At 42.1% G+C, this 23,160-nt stretch overlaps 1 protein-coding gene across 1 annotated transcript in view; it reads right to left on the bottom strand.

The window, feature by feature from the left end:
- The window catches only part of cdh13 (cadherin 13, H-cadherin (heart)), a 1,220,695-nt gene that overhangs the window by 360,583 nt on the left and 836,952 nt on the right, over positions 1–23,160 (bottom strand). Inside the window, exon 7 of the mRNA XM_072279867.1 lies at positions 6,315–6,493. Within this exon, the coding sequence (XP_072135968.1) occupies positions 6,315–6,493 (179 nt within the window). The remainder of the gene's footprint in view (positions 1–6,314; positions 6,494–23,160) is intronic.

Here is a 23,160-nt window from a genome sequence, read left to right as displayed (position 1 = left end):
AAAGCCCAAAAACAAAAATTACTGCATTGATACTTTCCACAGAAATTTGTTTACTTCACATTGAAGAATGTGTATACAAAAATTAAGATTGAGCCTTTAAGTATGACAGAGACAAGTGATGCACTGGATAAGTGTGCCAGGGGTTTTCTTTTAAGCTATATTATATATTCTCAGAGCCAGGCATTAAATTATGAAAAGCACCAAGATAAAATCGGCAGAGTTCTTATTACAGACAAGAGAAAATCTGCAGATGCTGGAAATCTGAACAACACACACAAAATGCTGGAGGAACTCAGCAGGCCAGGCACCATCTATGGAAAAGAGTACAGTCAATGTTTCAGGCTGAAACCCTTCAGCAGGACTAGAGAAAAAAAAAAGCTGAGGAATAGATTTAAAAGATGATAATATTAGTGGGAAGATAGAGAATTGGGAAACTTTTAAAAACCAATAGGAGGCATCTAAAAAGCCACAAGGAGAAAAAAGATGAAATATGAAGATAAGCTAGCCAATATTATAACAGAGAATACCAGAAGTTTTAAAGAGTAAAAAAGAGGTGAGAGGAGATATCAGACTATTGGAAAATGACACTGGAGAGGTAGTAATGGGGAACAAAGAAATGGCAGCAGAAATTAATAAGTATTTTGCATCAGCCTTCACTGTGGAAGACACCAGCTGCATGCTGGAAATTCAAGCAAGTGAGAGGACAGAAGTGAGTGTGGTTGCTACTCTAAGGAAGCTCTAAGGTCTGAAGGAAGGTAAGTCATCTGCATCAGATGGGCTACACCTCAGGGTCCTGAAAGAGGTAGCTGAAGAGTTTGTGGTGGCATTAGTAATGATTTTTCAAGAATCATGAGATCTCACTCTTTAAGAAGGGAGGAAGGCAGAAGAAAGGAAATTATAGGCCAGTTAGCCCAACTTCAGTGGTTGGGAAGATGCTGGAGATTATTATTAAGGATGAGTTTTCAGGGTACTTGGAGGCTCATGATAAAATAGACCAAAGTAGTCATGTTTTCTTCAAGAGGAAATCTAGCATGACAAATCTGTTGGAATACATTGACAAAATAACAGGCAGGATAAACAAAAAGAGTCAGTGGATGTTGTTTAGTTGGATTTTCTGAAGGCCTTTGACAAGGTGCTGAACATGTGGCTGCTTAACAAGTTAAGAGTCCATAGTATTACAGGATTGATTTTGATGACGGAATTGATATTTTTATGGCCAAGTTTGTGGACAATATGAAGAAAGATGGAGAAGCAGATAGTGTTGATGAATCAGCGAGTCACAGAAGGTCTTAGACAGATTGGAAGAATGGGCAAAGAAGTAGCAGGTGGAATATAGTGTAGGGAAGTGTATGGTCATGCACCTTTGTAGAAGGAATGAAGGCATAGCCTACAATATTTTCTAAACAGAGTATAAATTCAAATATCAGACTTGGGAGTCTTCATGCAGGATTACCTAAAGGTTAACTTGCAGTTTGAGTTGGCAAATGCAATGTCAGCATTCCTTTTGAGAGGACTAGAATATAAGAGCAAGGATGTATTGCTGAGACTTTATAAGGCATTAGTCCGATGGCACTTGGAGTATTATGAGCAGTTTTGGGCTCATTATCTAAGAAAACATATGCTGGCATTGGAGAAGTTCCAGAGGAGGTTTACGAGAATGATTCTGGAAATGAAAATATTAATGTATATGGAGCATATGATGGTTCTGGGCCTATATTCACTGGAGTTTAGAGAAAGTGAGGGGGGATATCATCAATTACCTATTGAGTATTGAAAGGCATTAATAGAGTGGATGTGGAAAGGATGTTTCCTACACTGGGGAAGTCTAGGAGCAGATGGTACAGTCTCAGACTAGAGGGATGTCCATTTAGAACAGAGATGGGGAGAAATTTCTTTAGCCAGAGGGTAGTGAATCTGTGGAAGTCATTGATAGAGATGGCTATGGGTGCCAAGTCGTTGAGTATCTTTAAAGCTGAATTATCAGATTCTTGATTAGTCAGGGTATCAAAGGCAGGGATATCTGGTTGAGAGGGACAATAAATCAGCTATGATGAGCAGAGCAGATTCAATGGGCCAAATAGCTCAATCCTGCTACTATAATTTATGGTCTTATGATCTGAACCAATCCTATTTGCCCACCTTCGGCCCATATTCCTCTAAACTCTTACATACGCAAGTGTGTTTTAAATATTGGGAAAACACACAACAGTTCTCAGTGTGGGGTTGGTAATGGGAAAATTGAATAGCTGCAAGCTTCTGGGCATCAATATCTTAGAGGAAGTGTCCTGGGCATAACACATTGATGTGATTATGAAGAAGGCCCACCAGTGGCTCCACTTTGTTAGGAGCTCAAGGAGATTTGGTAAAACATTAACTTCTTTCTTACAAATTATGATAAATGCATGGTGGAGTGCTTTCAGTCTTGCTTCACATCAAGGTATGGAAGCTCCAACGTTCAGGATTGCAAAATGCTGCACTATCTAGGACATGCTCTCTTCCTTTACTACCATTAGGGATGAGGTACAGGAGTTTGAATACTCGCACTGTATGATTTAAATAGAGGTTCCTCTCATCCTCGGTTTTCTTCCCACTATTCAGGACATTTACAGAGGCAGGTGCGTAAAAAGAGCCCGAAGGACCACTGGGGACCCGAGTCACCCCAACCATAAACTGTTCCAGCTGCTACCATCCAAGAAACGATACCACAGCATAAAAGCTAGGACCAACAGGCTCCAGGACAGCTTCTTCCACCAGGTTATCTGACTGATTAATTCACACTGATAGTACTGTATTTCTATGCACATTGCCTATATTAAGACGGAGACGTAACGTAAACATTTTTACTCCCCATGTCTGTTAAGGATGTAAGTAATAAAGTCAATTAAATTCAATAACCACAAAAAGAAAGAAATAATAATAATAAATGAGTAAGCAATAAATATTGAGAATGTAAGACAAAGAGTCCTTGAAAGTGAGTCCATGGGTTGTGGAAACATTTGGTGGGGAAAGTGAGTTGAGCGAAGCTATCCCCTTTGGTTCAAGAGCCGGATGGTTGAGGGAGTAGTAACTGTTCATGATCCTGGTGGTGTGAGTCCTGATGCTCCTGTACTTTCTTCTTGATGGCGGCAGTGAGAAGAGGGCATGACTTGGGTGGTGGGGGGCTCACTGATAATAGAGGCTGCTTTCCTGCAGCAAAGATTCATGTAGATGTGTCCAATGGTTGGGTGGGTTTTACCGGTAATGGATTGGGCAATATCCACTACATTCTATAGGATTTTCTTTTCAGGGGCATTGGTGATTCCATACCAGGCTGCGGTGCAGTCAGTCAACATACTCACCGCTATACATCAATAGATGTTTGTCAAAGTTTTCGATTTCATGCCGAATCTCGAATCTTTGCAAGCTCCTAATGAACTAGAGGCACTGCTATGTTTTCTCCGTAATTGCACGTACGTGCTGAGGCCAGGATAGGTCCTCCGAAGTGATAACACTGATGAATTTAAAGTTGCTGACCCTCTCTACCTCTGATCCTCTGATGAGGATTGGCTCACGGACCTGTGATTTCCTTAAGGTCAAAGGACGTAGGAAAAGATTTAGGCCATTCAGCTCATTGAGTAAATCATGGCTGATTTACTATACCTTTCAATCGCCTTCTCCTGCCTTCTCCCCAAATTCTGAATGATCCATGGGCTTGCGAACACTGCCTCATTATTCATTTTTTGCACTTTTTAATTCTTTAGTGATTTATAGTAATTTCATGCCTTTGCAGTGTACTGCTGCCACTAAACAACAAATTCCACAACATAAAGGTCAGTGATAACAAACCTGATACTGATTCTGAAAAAAAAACTGATGAGTGACAAAATACCAGAAGTAAAATGAGGTAATATTTTTAATAAATGTGGATTTGCATACCCTGATGAGATGGGAAAAAAATCAATTATAGGTTTCAAAAGGAATTGTATAAATGTTTGAAAGAGAAAAACAGACTGGGATATCATATATGGTGCACAATGACTCCAGGGAGCGCGAAGCGCAGAATCAAATATCGCTGCGATGATTGTACGCTCTAGTATCAATTGTTTGGCGACAATAAAGTGAAGTAAAGAGTCACAGTATGGAGCTATGTGAGCTAGATGTTCCTTTCCACACTAAAGCCCTTCTCATCCTTAATTCATTGTACACATTTAATATTTTTCTTTAACATCATACAAGGACATAGCGTTAGAATGGTAATTATTGCATCCTACATTAAGAAAAGCAGATATAAGGTGGGAAAATCATTGCCCAGTGATGGGAGATTGCAGCAATTCAAAATAATGCATGTATAGGTTCCTGCTATCAGTCAAATTTGACAACCTTGAACTGCCTTTTAAGTATTTTCTTTGTTCAAAATTCAATATAACGTTATTATCCAAGTATGCATATGTCACCATATACTACCCCGAGATTCATACTCTTGCAGGCATCCGGAGCAGAAACAAAGAAACACAATAGAATCAAAGAACTCTACACGCATAGCTGGACAAACAACCAATGTGCAAAAGAAGACAAACTGCAAATAGAGGAAAGTATAAATAATAAATAGTATTGAGAACAAAAGTTGTAGAATCTTTGAAAGTTATGGAGTCAGTTCAGTGTTGCAGTGAGTGAAGTTATTCAGTACATTGAAGTCAAATATCTTCAGTTAAAATTTATAGGTTGTACCTTGACAACTGTATAGATTACTACGATGTTTAGTATGTCCTAATTACTTAATTGCTATATTGAATATGTGACACATAATTTACCTTGCTGCAAAACTCCTCCAATAAATCTTATTTGTTACCTCTTGAATGCTGAAGCATAAATTGCTTTTGCGTACAATATGACCAGGATAATGCTGAGTATCATCTTAAGTCAGCCTTTAAGAGCCATATAAAACATTAACATAGAAAGGATTTTGACATAACTCCTCTGCTAACAAAGGAGCTAAAACCAATCTATCTACTGGGGCTGTGCTAATTTATGTGATATTACAACCAACAGAAAGAACATTAGGTACAATTCATCTGATTTAATAGAAGTTGCTTCTTAAAAAAGGAAATGACAAGTGGGGTTTTAAATAGTAAGAGCTGCTTGCAAGTTATAACACACCTAACACACAAAAGCAATGCAAGCTATTCACAGAGACGTGGTATTGCAATCCAAGAAAGACTATAATAAAGTGACAGGTATTAAACAGCTGAAAATTAAGGAGGATCATTAAAATAGATAATTAGGACTACTCCATAGAGTCTTGGTAGCTAAATAGGCACAAAGGAAAAATAGGTACTGATAGAAAGTTGCAGAGGTAGATATAGAAAGTTGTTGAAAATAGAGGCTGTTAGAAGATATGGTTTGAAAAGGTTTGATCAGAAACTGTGAAATTTTCGTATCTGGGATACGAGGGACCAAGAGGCAATGAAGTTGAATGATAAGTAGAGCTGAAAGTATTTGAAGCATGAAAATCTAATTTGATCTCCGATTGTGTACACTTGCCAACTAATTTGATCACCAAATCTGTGTTAGCCATTTAATTGTACTTTATCAGCATACTTGGCTCCATTTCCTTCAAAGAACAACTGTCGACTAAATCAAAATTTCTCTCTGCTATTCTGGTACTTCTGTGGTGGAGAGGATAAACTCATCCACTTAGTGAAGGATACAAACTGTGGTTGTTGTTTTCCTCTGGATTAGCCTGAGGCAATGTCTAGATAAGAGAATGGAACTGAAAGTAAAGGCTTAGAGCTATGGAATCCACAACCGTAAATAGGATTAGAATTTAGCAAACTTAAATTTAACAGAAATGTTGCAAAGATTTCTTCTCACAGCCCAAAGGGAAAAAAAAGTGCTAGACAGTAAGATACATTCTATGCAAATTGTGTACATTGGAGACAGTAGAATGCCAAGGTCAGTATCTTGGCATCGTCCTGACAAATGATGGGCAGTGATAGGATTAAAAAAATCACAGTTGCAGGCCAAAACAAATGGGGACTTCTCTCATGTAATTATAATACTGAATTAATGTTGCAATTAACCTTTTTTTGAACATTACTCAATTCTTTATTTTATAACACTGTAGTTTGGAAAAAAGTCTAATTAATGTAAGTAGCTTTCCCTGGAAATTAGACTTAATATTTCAGCTGCTTCTATTATTAAAGGTTTGTATATCACACAAAGCTACTTAAGGATGGTCAAAGAAGTGCTGATCTTTGAGCCACACAGTACCACATATCACATACGTGAACACAAGGCAAATAAACACATTAACCAAAGTCAGAGCAGGCACTCACCTCTCGGTCTAACATTGATGGAGGCACAACTGTGACAATGTCTCCTTTCTCGGGATCGATGTAGAACATGTTTGGAGATGGTGTCTCTGGTGCCTGTTTTATGATACTGTAGCGCAGAACTGCATTGTTCGTATTGGGGTCATCTGCATCATGAGCTGTCATTCGCATCACAGTAGTTCCTAGAAAAGCAGACATAGGGATAATTGCTAACTGATATTATTTCTCATTGGAACAGTTAAGATAAATATTGCTAGATATGCTCCTGATAAATATCTGTTCAGTCATTCTCACTGCTGCAATATAGACAGTGGTAAGTTTATTGTTGCTTTTGAAATCTGGATGTTCACATCAGCAAGGAATGATTTGAAGCAAATATTATTTTTCCCTCACTATAGTTCTTCTTAAACATTACATGAAATTCTTGAGAATGTGGGGACCACTTAGGAACCTGTTATGTTTTGGTAACTTCAAAACATTAAGCTAACTCAAAGGAAGAGTCAGGAGTCCAAAAATGCAGACCAAGTTTACTTTAAATGAGACACGCACACTTACCACAGATTAGCATGCAATTCATGCATTTATACATATAGCCAATAATGAATTATTTAAACAAACAAGAATCAACCAATATAGATACAAAACTACTGAAATATTATTGAAATATTAAATACACAGCCAAACCCATTACTCACTAGTTTTAGACTCACACAATCAAGATGGCCTAGTCAGTGTGTGGGATCTGTGATCTACATCTTCCACCCACTCTTGTCTGGATGTTTCAGTCCACAGGAATTACAACAAGCCATCACGTTTTAGGAACAGCTTCTTCCCCTCTACCGTCAGATTTCTGAATGGTCCATGAACCTCGCTTTTCCTCTTTATATTATAACTCAGAGTAATTTTTTTATGTCTTGCACTGTACTGCTGCCACAAAACAACAAATTTCATGATATACATCAGGAATAATAAACCTGATTCTGATACTTATGAAGGAAACAACAATAAGATTTAGAAAAGGAAAAAAAAACAGGATTTCAATGGCAATTCTTGTGCCCTTGTTGAGAGAATAGTCTCCAAGTGTCTACAAATGCTGAGAACCATAGAACCATAGAAACTACAGCACAGAAACAGGCCCTTTGGCCCTTCTTGGCTGTGCCGAACCATTTTCTGCCTAGTCCCACTGACCTGCACACGGACCATATCCCTCCATACACCTCCCATCCATGTATCTGTCCAATTTATTCTTAAATGTTAAAAAAGAACCCGCATTTACCACCTCGTCTGGCAGCTCATTCCATACTCCCACCACTCTCTGTGTGAAGAAGCCCCCCCTAATGTTCCCTTTAAACTTTTCCCCCCTCACCCTTAACCCATGTCCTCTGGTTTTTTTCTCCCCTTGCCTCAGTGGAAAAAGCCTGCTTGCATTCACCCTATCTATACCCATCACAATTTTATACACCTCTATCAAATCTCTCCTCATTCTTCTACGCTCCAGGGAATAAAGTCCTAACCTATTCAACCTTTCTCTGTAACTGAGTTTCTCAAGTCCCGACAACATCCTTGTAAACCTTATCTGCACTCTTTCAACCTTATTTATATTCTTCCTGTAATTTGGTGACCAAAACTGAACACAATACTTCAGATTCGGCCTCACCAATGCCTTATACAACCTCATCATAACATTCCAGCTCTTATACTCAATACTTTGATTAATAAAGGCCAATGTACCAAAAGCTCTCTTTACGACCCTATCTACCTGTGACGACACTTTTAGGGAATTTTGTATCTGTATTCCCAGATCCTTCTGTTCCACTGCACTCCTCAGTGCCTTACCATTAACCCTGTATGTTCTACGTTGGTTTGTCCTTCCAATGTGCAATACCTCACAGTTGTCAGTATTAAACTCCATCTGCCATTTTTTAGCCCATTTCTCCAGCTGGTCCAAGTCCCTCTGCAGGCTCTGAAAACCTTCCTCACTGTCTACTACACCTCCAATCTTTGTAGCATCAGCAAACTTGCTGATCCAATTTACCACGTTATCATCCAGATCATTGATATAGATGACAAATAACAATGGACCCAGCACTGATCCCTGTGGCACACCACTAGTCACAGGCCTCCACTCAGAGAAGCAATTCTCTACCACCACTCTCTGGCTTCTTCCATCGAGCCAATGTCTAATCCAATTTACCACCTCTCCATGTATACCTAGCGACTGAATTTTCCTAGCTAACCTCCCATGCGGGACCTTGTCAAAGGCCTTACTGAAGTCCATGTAGACAATATCCACTGCCTTCCCTTCATCCACGCACAAAGCCATGTTGACTCTCCCTAATAAGCCCCTGTCTATCCAAGTGCAGAGGCTACATCTGAGTGCAGAGGCTACATCATCATATTTACAGATCATTCCTTGGGCTGCTGATTGGTTCACACTCATGTTGGAACAGAAAGATGCTTTTCATTCACTGGCATCCATGGGTTTGGAACTCATTAACAAAACAAACATACAGTATACCATACTACAACCATTCAGTGAATTGTAAATATGTTTTTCTATAGTGAAGATAACATTTGCTGCACTGTGCAGTGCACTTTTGGCAAGATTATCCTATTTCTTTTCCCAGAATAGAACAGTCATGATTCTCAGAAACAACCAGTCTGTGCATTTCCATGTTTCAATTTGCAAAGGGGAAAAGATGCTCCCTCTGTGAGGGGATGCACAGATGCATATTTTTGTGGGGGGGGGGGAAGTAAGATTTGAACAATATCAGATGTCATGAATGAGTAGGTTGCTGACACATGTACAATCTAACTTTGAAAGAATGGCCATTAGCTAAGGCACCACACTAAAGCATATTATCACCAGGGAAGAATGAGGTGCAGAAGTTCAATTTATCATCCAGTAGGTAATTTCTAAGTGTAACAATTCGAAGTTGGATAGCATTGCAAAAACAAAAAAACTCATCGTATGGCTATCACAAGGGATCAGAAGTGGAAAGGGTATGCAATTTCACCATCTCTGAGGATCTATCCTGGGCCCAACATATCGATGCAGTTACAAAGAAGGCATGACAGGGGCTAGATCTCATTAGGAGTTTGAGGAGATTTGGTATGTCACCAAACACACTCACAAATTTCTACAGATGACTGTGGAGAGCATTCTAACTGGCTGCATCACTATCTGATACGGGGAAGGGGCATGGCACAGGATCGAAGTAAGCTGCAGAGATTTGTAAACTCAGTCAGCTCCATTATGGACACTAGCCATAATGGAGTTTAGGAGGGATGATGGCACCTAAAGGCGATTCCTTTGCCTGCATCTTCAGAAACAGCTCTAATTCTACCTTTAATATCTTTATTTTTCCCTTTCAGGATTCTTTTGAAGATCCTGACCTAGAGTTATATGCAGGCTTTGGTTCTTTGTGGGAATGGGACCCGTTGTTGGAGTTCCACGACTGGCCGTTATTCAACGTACCAAGGGGTTTGGTCTGAGAACCTCAATTGTGTTTGGAAGCCTAAGATCTCAGGGCCCTGGAGACGGGCAGATCGAGGGTCAGTGTCATGGCAGGAGACTTGTGTCTCATCGGGGAGGCCAGAAAATCTTTCGTTGTGGGCCGGAAAACCCAAGGTCTTTTCGATCTTTGGGCACAGAGCTTGAGAAAAGTGACGAAATGGACTTTTAATATTGTAAACCAGCGGGTTGTTGTTATGTCTCCCGCTCACTGTGAAAATGGGGGACACCTCCCTCCCTCTGGCCAGGGAGAGAGAGAGAGAACCTGTGGATTGTCAAATTTCAGATGAAATGTGAAGCCTTTGGGGTAACTTTGGTCTGTGTCTTTGCTATTGCTTAGCACACACTTGGGCTTGGTGACAGTATCAATGCACTTTTTTTGCTGGTGGGGAGGGGAATCGTTGCTTGCTGCCGCTTACACGCAGGAGGGGGGAGCTGGGGGAGGGGACTTTGGGGTTCTCATGTTTAACTGTCGTTCATTCCCTGAGGGACTTCTTTGTTTTTGTGGATGTTTGTGAAGAAAAAGCATTTCAGGATATATTGTATACATTTCTTTGACATTAAATTTGACCTTTGAATCTTTGATCTTCAAGGAGTGATGCCTCTAAAAGGTGGCATCCATCATTAAAGACCCCCCCATCACCAAGGACATGCCCTCTTTTCATTGCTACTATCAGAGAGGAGAGGAGGTACAGGAGCATAAAGGCATGCACCCAATGACTCAGGAAGCGCTTCTTCCCCTCTGCCATCGGATTCCTGAATAGACATTGAACCCATAAACATTATTTCACTAGTTTTTGCACTGCCTATTTAATTATAATTGTAATTTACAGTTTTAATATTATGTATTGCAATGTACTGCTGGGGCCACGTAACAACAAATTCTGATTCTGAAAGGTTAAAATTCCTCGCATTGTCCCCTTCCACAAAGTGCCTAGCATTTACCCTCATTTTTCATATTCTCACGATTTAAATTTGAATCCATGAATTGTCAAGGGATTTTATTTCAAGGATGTTAAATCCTGATATGATTGCAATGAGGAGTAGGGATATGATCTGCATGGAGGATTTCCTCACATCACAATGAAACTTTGGGTCAAAGAAAGATCATGCCTTTTCTGACTATACATAATCATAAAATAAAATAACATATTCCTTACAACACACACAAAAAATTGCTGGTGAATGCAGCAGGCCAGGCAGCAACTATAGGAAGAGGTACAGTCAACATTTCGGGCCGGGACCCTTCGTCAGGACTAACTGAAAGAAGAGATAGTAAGAGATTTGAAAGTGGGAGGGGGAGGGTGAGATCTGAAATGATAGGAGAAGACAGGAGGGAAGGGGTGGACCTAAGAGCTGGGAAGTTGAATGGCAAAAGGGATACCAGGATGGAGAAGGGAGAGAATCATGGGACGGGAAGCCTTGGGAGAAAGAGGGGAGGGGAGCCTGGAGGGTGGAGACCAAGCAAAGAGCTGGAGACAGCTTATCTACTGATGTCTACTATAAGCCTACGGACTCTCACAGCTACCTGGACTATTCCTCTTCCCACCCTGTCTCTTGGAAAAATGCCATCTCCTTCTCGCAATTCCTCCGTCTCTGCCGCATCTGCTCTCAGGATGAGGCTTTGCATTCCAGGACGAAGAAGATGTCTAACAACACACATCAAGGTTGCTGGTGAACGCAGCAGGCCAGGCATCTGTAGGAAGAGGTGCAGTCGACGTTTCAGGCCGAGACCCTTCGTCAGAACTAACTGAAGGAAGAGTGAGTAAGGGATTTGAAAGGTTTTCAAATCCCTTACTCACTCTTCCTTCAGTTAGTCCTGACGAAGGGTCTCGGCCTGAAGCGTCGACTGCACCTCTTCCTACAGATGCTGCCTGGCCTGCTGCGTTCACCAGCAACTTTGATGTGTGTTGCTTGAATTTCCAGCATCTGCAGAATTCCTGTTGTTTGCGAAGAAGATGTCTTCCTTTTTTAAAGAAAGAGGCTTCCTTTCCTCCACCATCAACTCTGCTCTCAAATGCATCTCCTCCATTTCACGCACATCTGCTTTCACCCCATCCTCCCACCACCCCACTAGGAATAGGGTTCCCCTGGTCCTCACCTACCACCCCACCAGCCTCCAGGTCCAATATATAATTCTCCGTAACTTCCGCCACCTCCAACCGGATCCCACCACTAAGCACATCTTTTCCCCTCTTTCTGCTTTCCACAGGAATCGCTCCCTACACGACTCCCTTGTCCATTCGTTCTCCCCCATCCCTTCCCACCGATCTCCCTCCTGGCACTTATCCTTGTAAGCGGAACAAGTGCTACACATGCCCTTACACTTCCTCCCTCACTACTATTCAGCGCCCTAGACAGCCCTTCCAGGTGAGGCAACACTTCACCTGTGAGTTGGCTGGGGTGATATACTGCGTCCGGTGCTCCCAGTACAGTCTTCTATGTATTGGCGAGACCCAACGCAGACTGGGAGACCCTTTCGCTGAACACCTACGCTCTGTGCGCCAGAGAAAGCAGGATCTTCCAGTTGCCACACATTTTAATTCCACATCCCATTCCCATTCTGATATGTCTATCCACGGCCTCCTCTACTGTCAAGATGAAGCCACACTCAGGTTGGAGGAACAACACCTTATATTCCGTCTGGGTAGCCTCCAACCTTATGGCTTGAATATTGACTTCTCTAACTTCCATTAATGTCCCTCCTCCTCTTCACACCCCAACCCTTATTTATTTAATATATTTTTTATTTTCCCCCTTTTTTTCCTCTCTCTCTTTTTCCTCCCTCTGTCCCTCTCACTATAACTCCTTGCCTGCTCTCCACACTCCGGGCTCCCCTCCCCACTTCTCTTTCTCCCCAGACTTCCCGTCCCATGATCCTTTCCCTTCTCCAGCTCTTAGATCCACCCCTCCCCTCCTGTCTTCTCCTATCATTTCGGATCTCCCCCTCCCACTTTCAAATCTCTTACTATCTCTTCTTTCAGTTAGTCCTGACAAAGGGTCCCAGCCCAAAACGTCTACTGTACCTCTTCCTATAGATGCTGCCTGGCCTACTGCGTTCACCAGCATTTTGTGTGTGTGTTGCTTGAATTTCCAGCATCTGCAGATTTCCTAATGTTTGCATTTTTAACATATTCCTTAGATGACCAGTAGTTAGGCAATATGGAAATATTGACCATGTTATCTCTCTGGAGGCTTGGAAATCTGAGGAAGTTCAGTTAATGGAGCAGAAAGAAATGTAATTTTAAGCATTAATTCTGTTTCTTCCTCTATGGGTGCTGTCTTATCATTAGTATTGGTGGCTTGACATTTTAGACTATTAGGCAGAAAGAAAGCAGAAGCATGGCAGCTCTGTTAACCAGAAAGTGACACTATGTGCAAAAGTGAGAAATGACCTTCGCTCAGAAAATCTAGATATAGAGTCAATTTGGACTGAAATAAGAGGAAAAAATACAAGGGAAATAAGTCACTATATATAGCCCCATTAATATTACGAGAACATATATAAAAAAAATAAAATAAACTTCCAATAGGACCTCAACCTTGGTTTGGAGACTTGACCTGGAGAGCCATGTTGGTTGGAGTTAGGGTTTTATGCTGTAGCTCTTGATAGGGTCACCCATGCCAAACAGGTCAAAGGGTAGAGGCCCGACTAAATGGTCCACTCGCCCTCCAGATTTGAGGGTTTAGCTCTGGGCTAACAACCCTGACTGTTAAAAACAAAACTGTGCTGGAAACAGCAAGGAAGAATCCTTCTACACCTGAGTGCAACAGTATTCCTGAGACTCCAACTGGGACTTGCATGGCTGACAGAAATGAAAACTAAAAAAAGGCTACTGACACGATGAAGGAAGCCCTGAACAAGACCAGATACGGAGGACCTACATTGCTGTCCTAGGTACCAGCAGCATAACAGGCAGTAATAATAATAATGTTAAATTTTTAAAAATTAGGGGGGGCTCATGAGAAAGACTCTGCAGTGATCATAGGTAAATTTACTCTATGATATCCCCGACATCTTATCCAGCACTTATCTACCATTTCACTTCATAATCTATTTCCTATGTTAGCTAATTTTGCAAATGTATATTTTAACTGTTGTTATTTAAGTTCAAAAAAATAGTTACAGAATTATCGCATCATAGAAATCTACAGCACATTACAGGCCCTTCAGCCCACAATGTTGTGCCGACCATGTAGTCTACTTTTAGACTTGTGCTTCTCACTCTTAAATGGAACATAATATTTTTCGTGCTGTGATCATTTGTCAACTGAGGTTCCTTCAATATATTATTTTCTTTTCTCATTATACAGAACCATAAAATACAATAACATGTTCCTTTGTCGATTCCATAATGTGTTGATCCAGGTAACCCTCTTGGGCACACTCTATAAATCCATTATTGATGCTCCCTTTGCCGATTTTATTTGTCCATCCTATATAAAGGCGGATGGAAGTTGTACAGTTATTCAAGAAGCCAGTCAAAAAGGAAAACTTTAAACCAGAAAGCCTTACATCTATCATTATAAACATGGTGGAATCTATTATTCAGGAGGACATTTGGAAAATAATAATGTAATAAAGCAGAGTCAACATGGCTTTATGAAAGAAAATCTGTGTTTGCAAAATTTATTAGAGCTCTTTCAGGATGTAACAAGATCCAAGATTCACGATTCAAGATTGCTAAAGTCATGTCCAGTACGAATGCAAAGGAGAACAAAATACTTGTTACTTCGGATCCGCTGCAGCATATTAAAAACACACCAAAATAAGGAACACAATAAATATAAAAACATGAGAGTGCTTATATGCATAGATTGATTATATGCACATAAAGTGATGCTAGGTACATGAGTGTCTATACTCAAGGTGACTGACGGGAAATGATAAAGTAGCAGTGGCTGGATAATGGGCTGGATATTGATCAGCCTTACTGCTTGAGGAATGTAACTGATCTTGTGGCTGTTGATCCAGGCATGGATGCTACATAGCCTCTTCTCTGACGGGAATAGGACAAACACTCCTCAAGAAGAGTCAGTGGGACCCTTCATGATATTGCTGGCAGAATAGGGTAGTTCGGATTTCCCGTATGCTGCAGTGCAGTTTCCGTACTATTGCAGGGATGCAAGTTAGGATACTTTCTACTGCACATCTGTAGAAAGTCATTAGTATCGATAAGCATAGTCTGGTTCTCCTCAGCATCCTCAGAAAGTAGAGGCATTCACGAGCTTGGTATAGAATGTGTGCTGGGAGTATGAGAGGTTGTGAGATGTGCACTCCCAGGAGTTTGAAGCTGCTTGCAGTTTCCACTGCTGAGCCACCGCTGTAAAGAGGGTTGTAAGTGGTGTGAGTTCTCTTGAAGTCAATAACCATCTCCTTTGTCTCGCTGACATCGAGAAGAAAGTTATTTTCCTGGCCTCGAGCTCTTCCAGTTCCTCTCTAGAGACTGTCTCATCATTGTTGGTGCTAAGCCCCACCACTGTCAAGTATTCAGTGAACTTGACAATGTGATCGCTCGGGCGTTTGGCCATTCAGTCAGGTCTGAGCAGAGTGTACAGAATCAGGCTATCACACAACCCTGGGAAGCACCCATGTTGAGGATGATGGAGAGGGAGGAATGATTGTGCATCCCGACTACCTGTACCCTGTTAGTTAGGAAGTCCAAAACTCAGTTGCATAGTGGTGTACTTAAGCCGAGGAGTAAGAGTTTGCTTGCCATATTCTGCGGGACAATAGTGTTGAATGCCAAACTGAAAACCAGAATCAGTATTCTGACATCAGAGCCTGCTGGCCCCGACACTAGCAGGCATGAACTTCGGATTGCAGCTCCCACCATTGAACTCGGCGGATCCAGCAACCCAGGGCATATTCAAAACCCGGACTCCAGCACAATCAATGCGGGCTCCAACGACCATGGACACCTTCAACTGCGACTCCAGCCTTGAACTCCAGGCCGGGTCTTCATGTGCTGCTATTGAGACTCAAGTCTCCACTTCCCCCACCACCACTCTGAAACCCCGACTCCCTCAGATCCCACCGTCAACTCTTGGACCCTCAGAGGCTCCATCTTCCTCTCACTCCAACTCTCCCCTCTCCACTGACACCGCCAGCCTCCCTCCCCCTACCCCTCCCCCCTCTGATCCCAGCTGTCATCCGTGCCGGGTCTTTACCATCCCCTCCGACCTTCAACTGTCTGAAGCAGAACATTCTGTCCTCAGTAAGGTCCTCACCTTGTCCCTATTCGCCCACACCTCAGCGAGTTCCGTGTTCGCCATGACGCTGAACTCTTCTTCCGCTGGCTCCGTCTTCGAGCCTACTTCTTCAGCAAGGACTCTTCCACCCCCACCGATGACCCCTTCTCCCGTCTTCAACCCTCCTCCTCTTCCTGGACACCCCGCTCTGGTCTTCTGCCTGCTCTGGATCTCTTTGTTGCTAACTGCCGACGGGACATCAACCGTCTCGACTTCACCGCACCTTGTTCCTATTCCAAACGCTCTGCTCTCCACTCCCTCCACACTAATCCTAACCTTACTATAAAAACTGCCGATAAGTGGGGTGCTGTAGTAGTCTGGCATACTGACCTCTACCTTGCCGAGGCACAGCGACAACTCACAGATACCTCCTCTTATTTACCCCTCGATCATGACCCGACTAAGGAGCACCAGGCAATTGTCTTCCACACCATCACCAAATTCATCAGCTCAGGGGATCTCCCATCCACTGCTACCAACATTATAGTTCCCACACCCCTCACTTCCCGTTTCTACCTCCTACCAAAGATCCACAAACCTGCCTGCCCAGGTAGACCCATTGTCTCAGCTTGCTCCTGCCCCATCGAACTCATTTCTGCATACCTCAACACTGTTTTATCCCTCCTTGTTCAATCCCGTTCCACCTATGTTTGTGACACTTCACACCCTCTGAATTTTTTCAATGATTTTAAGTTCCCTGGCCCCCACTGCTTTATTTTCACCATGGATGTCCAGTCCCTATATACCTCCATCCCCCACCGGGAAGGTCTCAAAGCTCTCCGCTTCTTTTTGGATTCCGGACCTAACCAGTTCCCCTCTACCACCACTCTCCTCCGTCTAGTGGAATTAGTCCTTACTCTTAGTAATTTCTCCTTTGCCTCCTCCCACTTCCTCCAAACTAAAGGTGTAACCATGGGCACCCATATGGGTCCCAGCTATGCCTGCCTTTTTGTTGGCTTTGTGGACCAATCCATGTTCCAAGCCTATACTGGTATCTGTCCCCCACTTTTCCTGCGCTACATCGACGACTGCATTGGCGCTGCTTCCTGCACACACGCTGAGCTCATTGACTTCATTAACTTTGCCTCCAACTTTCACTCTGCCCTCAAGTTTACCTGGTCCATTTCCGACACCTCCCTTTCCTACCTTGATCTTTCTGTCTCTATCCCTGGAGACAGTTTATCTATTGTTGTCTACTATAAGCCCATGGACTCTCACAGCTACCTGATCTATTCTTCTTCCCATCGTGTCTCTTGCAAAAATGCCATCCCCTTCTTGCAATTCCTCCGTCTCCGCCGTATCCGCTCTCAGGATGAGGCTTTTCATTCTAGGACGAAGGAGATGACCTTTTTTAAAGAAAGGGGCTTCCTTTCCTCCACCATCAACTCTGCTCTTAAACGCATCTCCCCCATTTCACGCACATCTGCTCTCACCCCATCCTCCGCTATCCCACTAGGAATAGGGTTCCCTTTGTCCTCACCTACCATCCCACCAGCCTCTGGGTCCAACATATAATTCTCCATTACTTCCGCCACCTCCAGCGGGATCCCACCACCAAGCACATTTTTCCCTCCCCCCACCGCCTTTCTGCTTTCCGCAGGGATGGCTCCCTACGCAACTCCCTTGTCCATTCATCCCCCCCCATCCCTTCCCACCGATCTCCCTCCCGGCACTTATCCTAGTAAGCGGAACAAGTGTTACACATGCCCTTACACTTCCTCCCTCACCGCCATTCAGGGCCCCAGACAGTCCTTCCAGGTGAGGTGACACTTCACCTGTGAGTCGGCTGGGGTGATATACTGCTTCCAGTGCTCCCGGTGCGGCCTTCTATATATTGGCAAGACCCGACGCAGGCTGGGAGACCGTTTTGCTGAACACCTATGCTCTGTGTGCCAGAGAAAGCAGGATCTCCCAGTGGCCACACATTTTAATTCCACACCCCATTCCCATTCTGGTATGTCTATCTACGGCTTCCTGTACTGTCAAGATGAAGCCACACTCAGGTTGGAGGAACAACACCTTATATTTCGTCTGGGTAGCGTCCAACCTGATAGCATGAACATTGACTTCTCTAACTTCTGTTAATGCCCCAACTCCTCTTTGTACCCCATCGCTTGCTTGCTTGTTTGTTTGTTTATTTATTTATTTCCTTTCCCCTTTTTTTCTCTCTTTTTTCTCCCTCTGTCCCTCTCACTATAACTTCCTGCCCATCCTCTGGAATACCCCCCCCCCCACCTTTCCTTCTCCCTAGGCCTCCCTTCCCATGGTCCTCTCCCTTCTCCAGCCTCGTATCCCTTTTGCCAATCAACTTTCCAGCTCTTGGCTCCATCCCTCCCCCTCTTGTCTTCTCCTATCATTTCAGATCTTCCCCTCCCCCTCTCACTTTCAAATCTCTTACTATCTCTTCTTTCAGTTAGTCCTGACGAAGGGTCTCGGCTCGAAATGTTGACTGTACCTCTGCCCATAGATGCTGCCTGGCCTGCTGCATTCACCAGCATTTTTTGTGGGTGTTGCTTGAATTTCAAGCATCTGCAGATTTCCTCGTGTTTGGGTTCTGACGTAAATGCCATTACTTTCTAGGTGTGTGCGGGCCAGGTGCATGACAGATGTTGTGGCATCTGCTGTCAAATGGTTCTGTTGCTAAGCATATTGGTGACTGTCCAGTGTGGCAGGAATGGAGTTTTTGCTGTTTGTCATTACCGGCCTTTCAAATTACTTCATGATAATTGGTATCAGTGCCATCAGGTGGTAGTCATTTAGTTCTGAAAATGTACTGGTCTTTGAGACAGGGAACAAGCACTGTGGATTATGGGAAACTAATAAATGTAGGGTGACCAGATTTCCAAAACCTATTTGATGAAGTGCTTGTAAAAGGATACTGCACTGCATTACTCAAGAGATGAAATAGGAATAATAAGGTACCATGTATAGAGGACTAGCTAACTAATAGTAAACCAATTGAATACAGATAGATGATTTTCAGGCAGGTAGCCATTGGGACTGGAAGAATCAAAGCCGGACCCTCAAAAGTTCATAATCAATATGACATGAAAGAAAAATGCTGGTGATACAAAGAAAGGTAGAAAAGGAAGTTGCAAGAAGGACATTAAGTCTGCAGAAGCATACGCAATGATCAATTCAGTGATATTTATTTAGCTGATGGAGTACCATGTAATTATCTATTGAAGTAGCAAGTATAGAAAAGCCATATATTGTTTGAATAGAGAAACTACACTGTGCTGCTCGATGAAGAAATCTGAATGTCCTTGGTATACTTGTAAGAATATGGCAAATTAAATGTCTTTTATTGCAAGTTGTCCTGTACAACTCTAAGGGTAATTGTGAAATGGACCCTGGAATACTGTGTAGAAGTTTTTTTTTTGTTTCTTTATTCAAGGAGGTATACTTAAAAGAGGCCTCATCTTGAGTATTGTGAACAGTTTTGGGCCCTCATCTTAAAAAAGACGTGCTGGCATTGGAGAGGATCCAGAGTAGGTTCATAAGGATGATTCCAGGAATGAAAAGGTTATCATACGAGGAATGTTTGACTGTCTGTACTCGTTGGAATTGAGAAGGATGAAGGGGGATCTCATTGAAATATTTCAAACGTTGAAAGGCCTAGACAGAGTAGATATGGAAAGGATATTTCCCATGGTGAGAGGGTCTAGGACAAGAGGGCACAGCCTCAGGATAGAGGGGTGCCCTTCAAAACAGAGATGCAGAGACATTTCTTTAGCCAAAGGGTAGTGAATTTGTGGGATTTGTTGCCATATGCAGTTGTGGAGGCCAGGTCATTGGGTGTATTTAGGGCATAGATTGATAGGTTCTTGATTGAACATGGCATCAAAGGTTATGGGGAGAAAGCTATGAACTGGGGTTGAGGAGAAGATAGAGGAAAGAATCAGCCATGATGGTGGAGCAGACTCACTGGGCCAGATGACCTAGTTCTGTTCCTATGTCTTATGGTCTCTAAAGTGGAGGTGGTTTAGAGAAGGTTCATTAAGCTGTTTACTGAGACAAGGAAGGGTTGAGCAGAATAAACCTATCATTGTTTAGAAAATTGAGTATAACCTTATTGAAATATATAAGATTCCGAATAGATGTGGAATGGATGTTTCCTTTGTGGAGAAACAGATGTAAGGTAGAGTTTATGAATCACAGATTGTCCATCTACAGTTCTTTACTGTTACTGCAAATTTGTTAAGAAATTACTCTTTGCTTTGTGAACTAAACCTTTGGTATTCTCTGTGACAGACAGGCTGAAAACAGTTATTGAATACAGTAAAGATGAAGATTTTGCTTAGTTCTAGTGGTATTATTATGGTGTGTTCTGGAGTTCAGATATATAGCAAATATTAACTTCAGCAACCAATCTTCAGATCTGAACATGGATTGTAGGTTAAATTTTAAATGAAGCCCTGAAAAATAGTTTCCTGGAGCTGTGGAGACCTGTTGACTGAAAACCATACGTTGCTGACTAACATTTATTTTGGGTGTCTCAAGTGCGGCTGCAAGGAAGGAGGTGTGAAGATTATATGTAATGCAAAAGAAGCATTGTAGATAATTTGTAACTATAGAATTCTCCTGCTGTTATCTTTGATCTTTAGCATATAAAATGTCATTTAATATTGGGTCAAACAGGCCTCTTCCTCCATGACTGTCCCATTTTGTTGAATACTTCTGTATCCATAAGCTTCAATGTGTCTCCAGTGACTTTATTCACATTACAACAGTGTCACTTGACTCACGTAATTTCCTACGTGGGTTTATTGCAGAGGCTTGATTTACTGCCAGATTGCTAAGCAATACACACCGACGTTGTCCTAAGCCATACCTGCTGGCTAAAACAGGGAAAGAATGAATTGATAGCCCTTACTTTCAAACTTGTGAGCTTTGCACAGGATCTGTACAACATCTGCAGTTATTTATCAAAGTCTGATAGGGCTCTGATCTTTAAATGGTTCAGGCCCCATGCTGAAAGGAAGAGGTGAGAGAAGAAGATAGTATTTTAAAAATTGATCCCTGGCATATCTTCAGGTGTCAAAGTAAGTAAAAATGGGACTCCATGTTCTACTCCTAGTGTACACTGCAATACAAAATTCCTCTGCTCTAAACCATTTATTCTCTCACTACCAAGGAAAAAGCAAATTTACTTCCTTCTGCCAGTCATTCTAATGTGCTGTTAATATCAGTCTAGCATGGCATTGCCTTCAAATTCAAAGCATCATTCTTAAAACTCATGAAGGGAATTATGAAACAAATAATCTCCATCATGAGTTCCTTGTTGTAACTTTTCAAGAAACAAGAGGTTCAAAATGGCTACCAGTGCTTTGAATCTTTTCCCTGTCCAAACATCGCACAGGATAAATGAGATCAGAATTGGAATCATGGCTTGATGCATGTTTCTGATACAAAGTCAAAGGTGACAATTTGTATTTCTAAATATTGAAGTGAAACTTCTGTGATCCTTTATATAAACTGAGCATCACCAACCCGAGGATCTAATCACATCATTGTATTTGGTTAATGATTCCATTCACAAACTTAAAAGTTCAAAGTAAATTGTCTATCAAAGTGCATATATGTCACCATGTACAACACAGATTCGTTTTCTTGCGGGCATACTCAATAAATCCATAACAGAATAATAATCGTAATGGAATCAATGAAAGATTGCTCCAACTTAGGCATTCAACTAGTGTGCAAAGGACAACAAACTGTAAATACAAAAAGAAATAAATATAAATATATATGCAATAAATAGTGAGAACATGAGATGAAGAGTCCTTGAAAGTGAGCCCATAGATGGTTTGAACATTTCAGTGCTGGGGCAAGTGAAGCTGAGTGAAATTATCCTCTTTGGTTCCAGAGCCTGATGGCTGAGGGGAATAAACCGTTGCTGAACCTGGTGGTGTGAGTCCCGAGGTTCCTGTAACTTTTTCCATGGCAGCAGTGAGAAGAGTGCATGACCTGGGTGGTTGGAGTCCCTGGTGATAAATGCTGCTTTCTTACAACAACCCCACTTGTAGATGTGCTCATTGGAGGACATTACCTGTGATGGGCAGGGCCATATCCGTGACTTTCTGCAGGATTTTCTATTCAGGGGCATTGGTGTTTCCATACCTAGCTGTGATGCAGCTGGTTAATATACTCTCATCACACAAGTATAGAAGTTCACCAAAGTTTTAGATGTTATACCAAATCTTCCTAAACTCCTAAGGAAGTATAGGCACTGCCGTACTTTCTACGTGCAGGGCCCAGGATAGGTTGTCCAAAATAATAACACTGAGGAATTTAAAGCCGTTGATACTCTCCTCCTCTGATCCTCCAATGGCTCATGGACCTTTTGTTTCCTCCTTGCAAAATCAATAATCAGCTCCTTGATCTTGCTAACATTGAGTTATTGTTGTAGCACCACTCAGCCAGGTTTTCAATCTCCCTCCTATATGCTGATTCATCACCACCTTTGCTTCAGCCTACGGCAGTGATGTCATCAGCAAACTTGAATATGGCATTGGAGCTGCGCTTGGCCACACAGTCATAGGTGTAAAGTGAGTAGAGCAGTAGAGAAAAAATAGATTGACATTCCAGTACATTATTTTGGGACTGTCAGCTTGATGCTTTTGCTGGAGCTGCTTCACACGATTTAGCTTTTCAATTTATCTGCCCCAGAATGAATTGAAATTTCGTCATCCCTTTCCCTCCTTACTTCCTTTGTGTATTCCACCTGAGATTACTCAGCTCCACATGATTAAAATGGCTGAAATCTGCATACACAGGGACATAGATGCAAGATTAATCTTTGTAGGACTTCAAAACTATTCTCCCCAATGTAGAATACCTCCTGTTTCTCCATTTCCCTTGTTACCTTTCATCAATGGAAGTCAAGATTAAAGGTGACAATTTATAGATCTATATGAAATGGTCTCCTTTCAACCTAATCATCACTTTAAAGAAATAACTGATCCAGTACAAAATTCCCTTTATAAATAGAATTCCGAATGTCAAGTGCTTTTAACTTCACCAGTGAAATAACTTAGCACTAATGTTTTCAATAATGGTCTTTAATTCTGGTCTCCTCCC

This window comes from Mobula birostris, chromosome 15 (assembly GCF_030028105.1).
Source record: "Mobula birostris isolate sMobBir1 chromosome 15, sMobBir1.hap1, whole genome shotgun sequence".
Taxonomy (NCBI): Eukaryota; Metazoa; Chordata; class Chondrichthyes; order Myliobatiformes; family Myliobatidae; genus Mobula; species Mobula birostris.
This window is presented reverse-complemented; position numbering and strand designations above follow the sequence as displayed.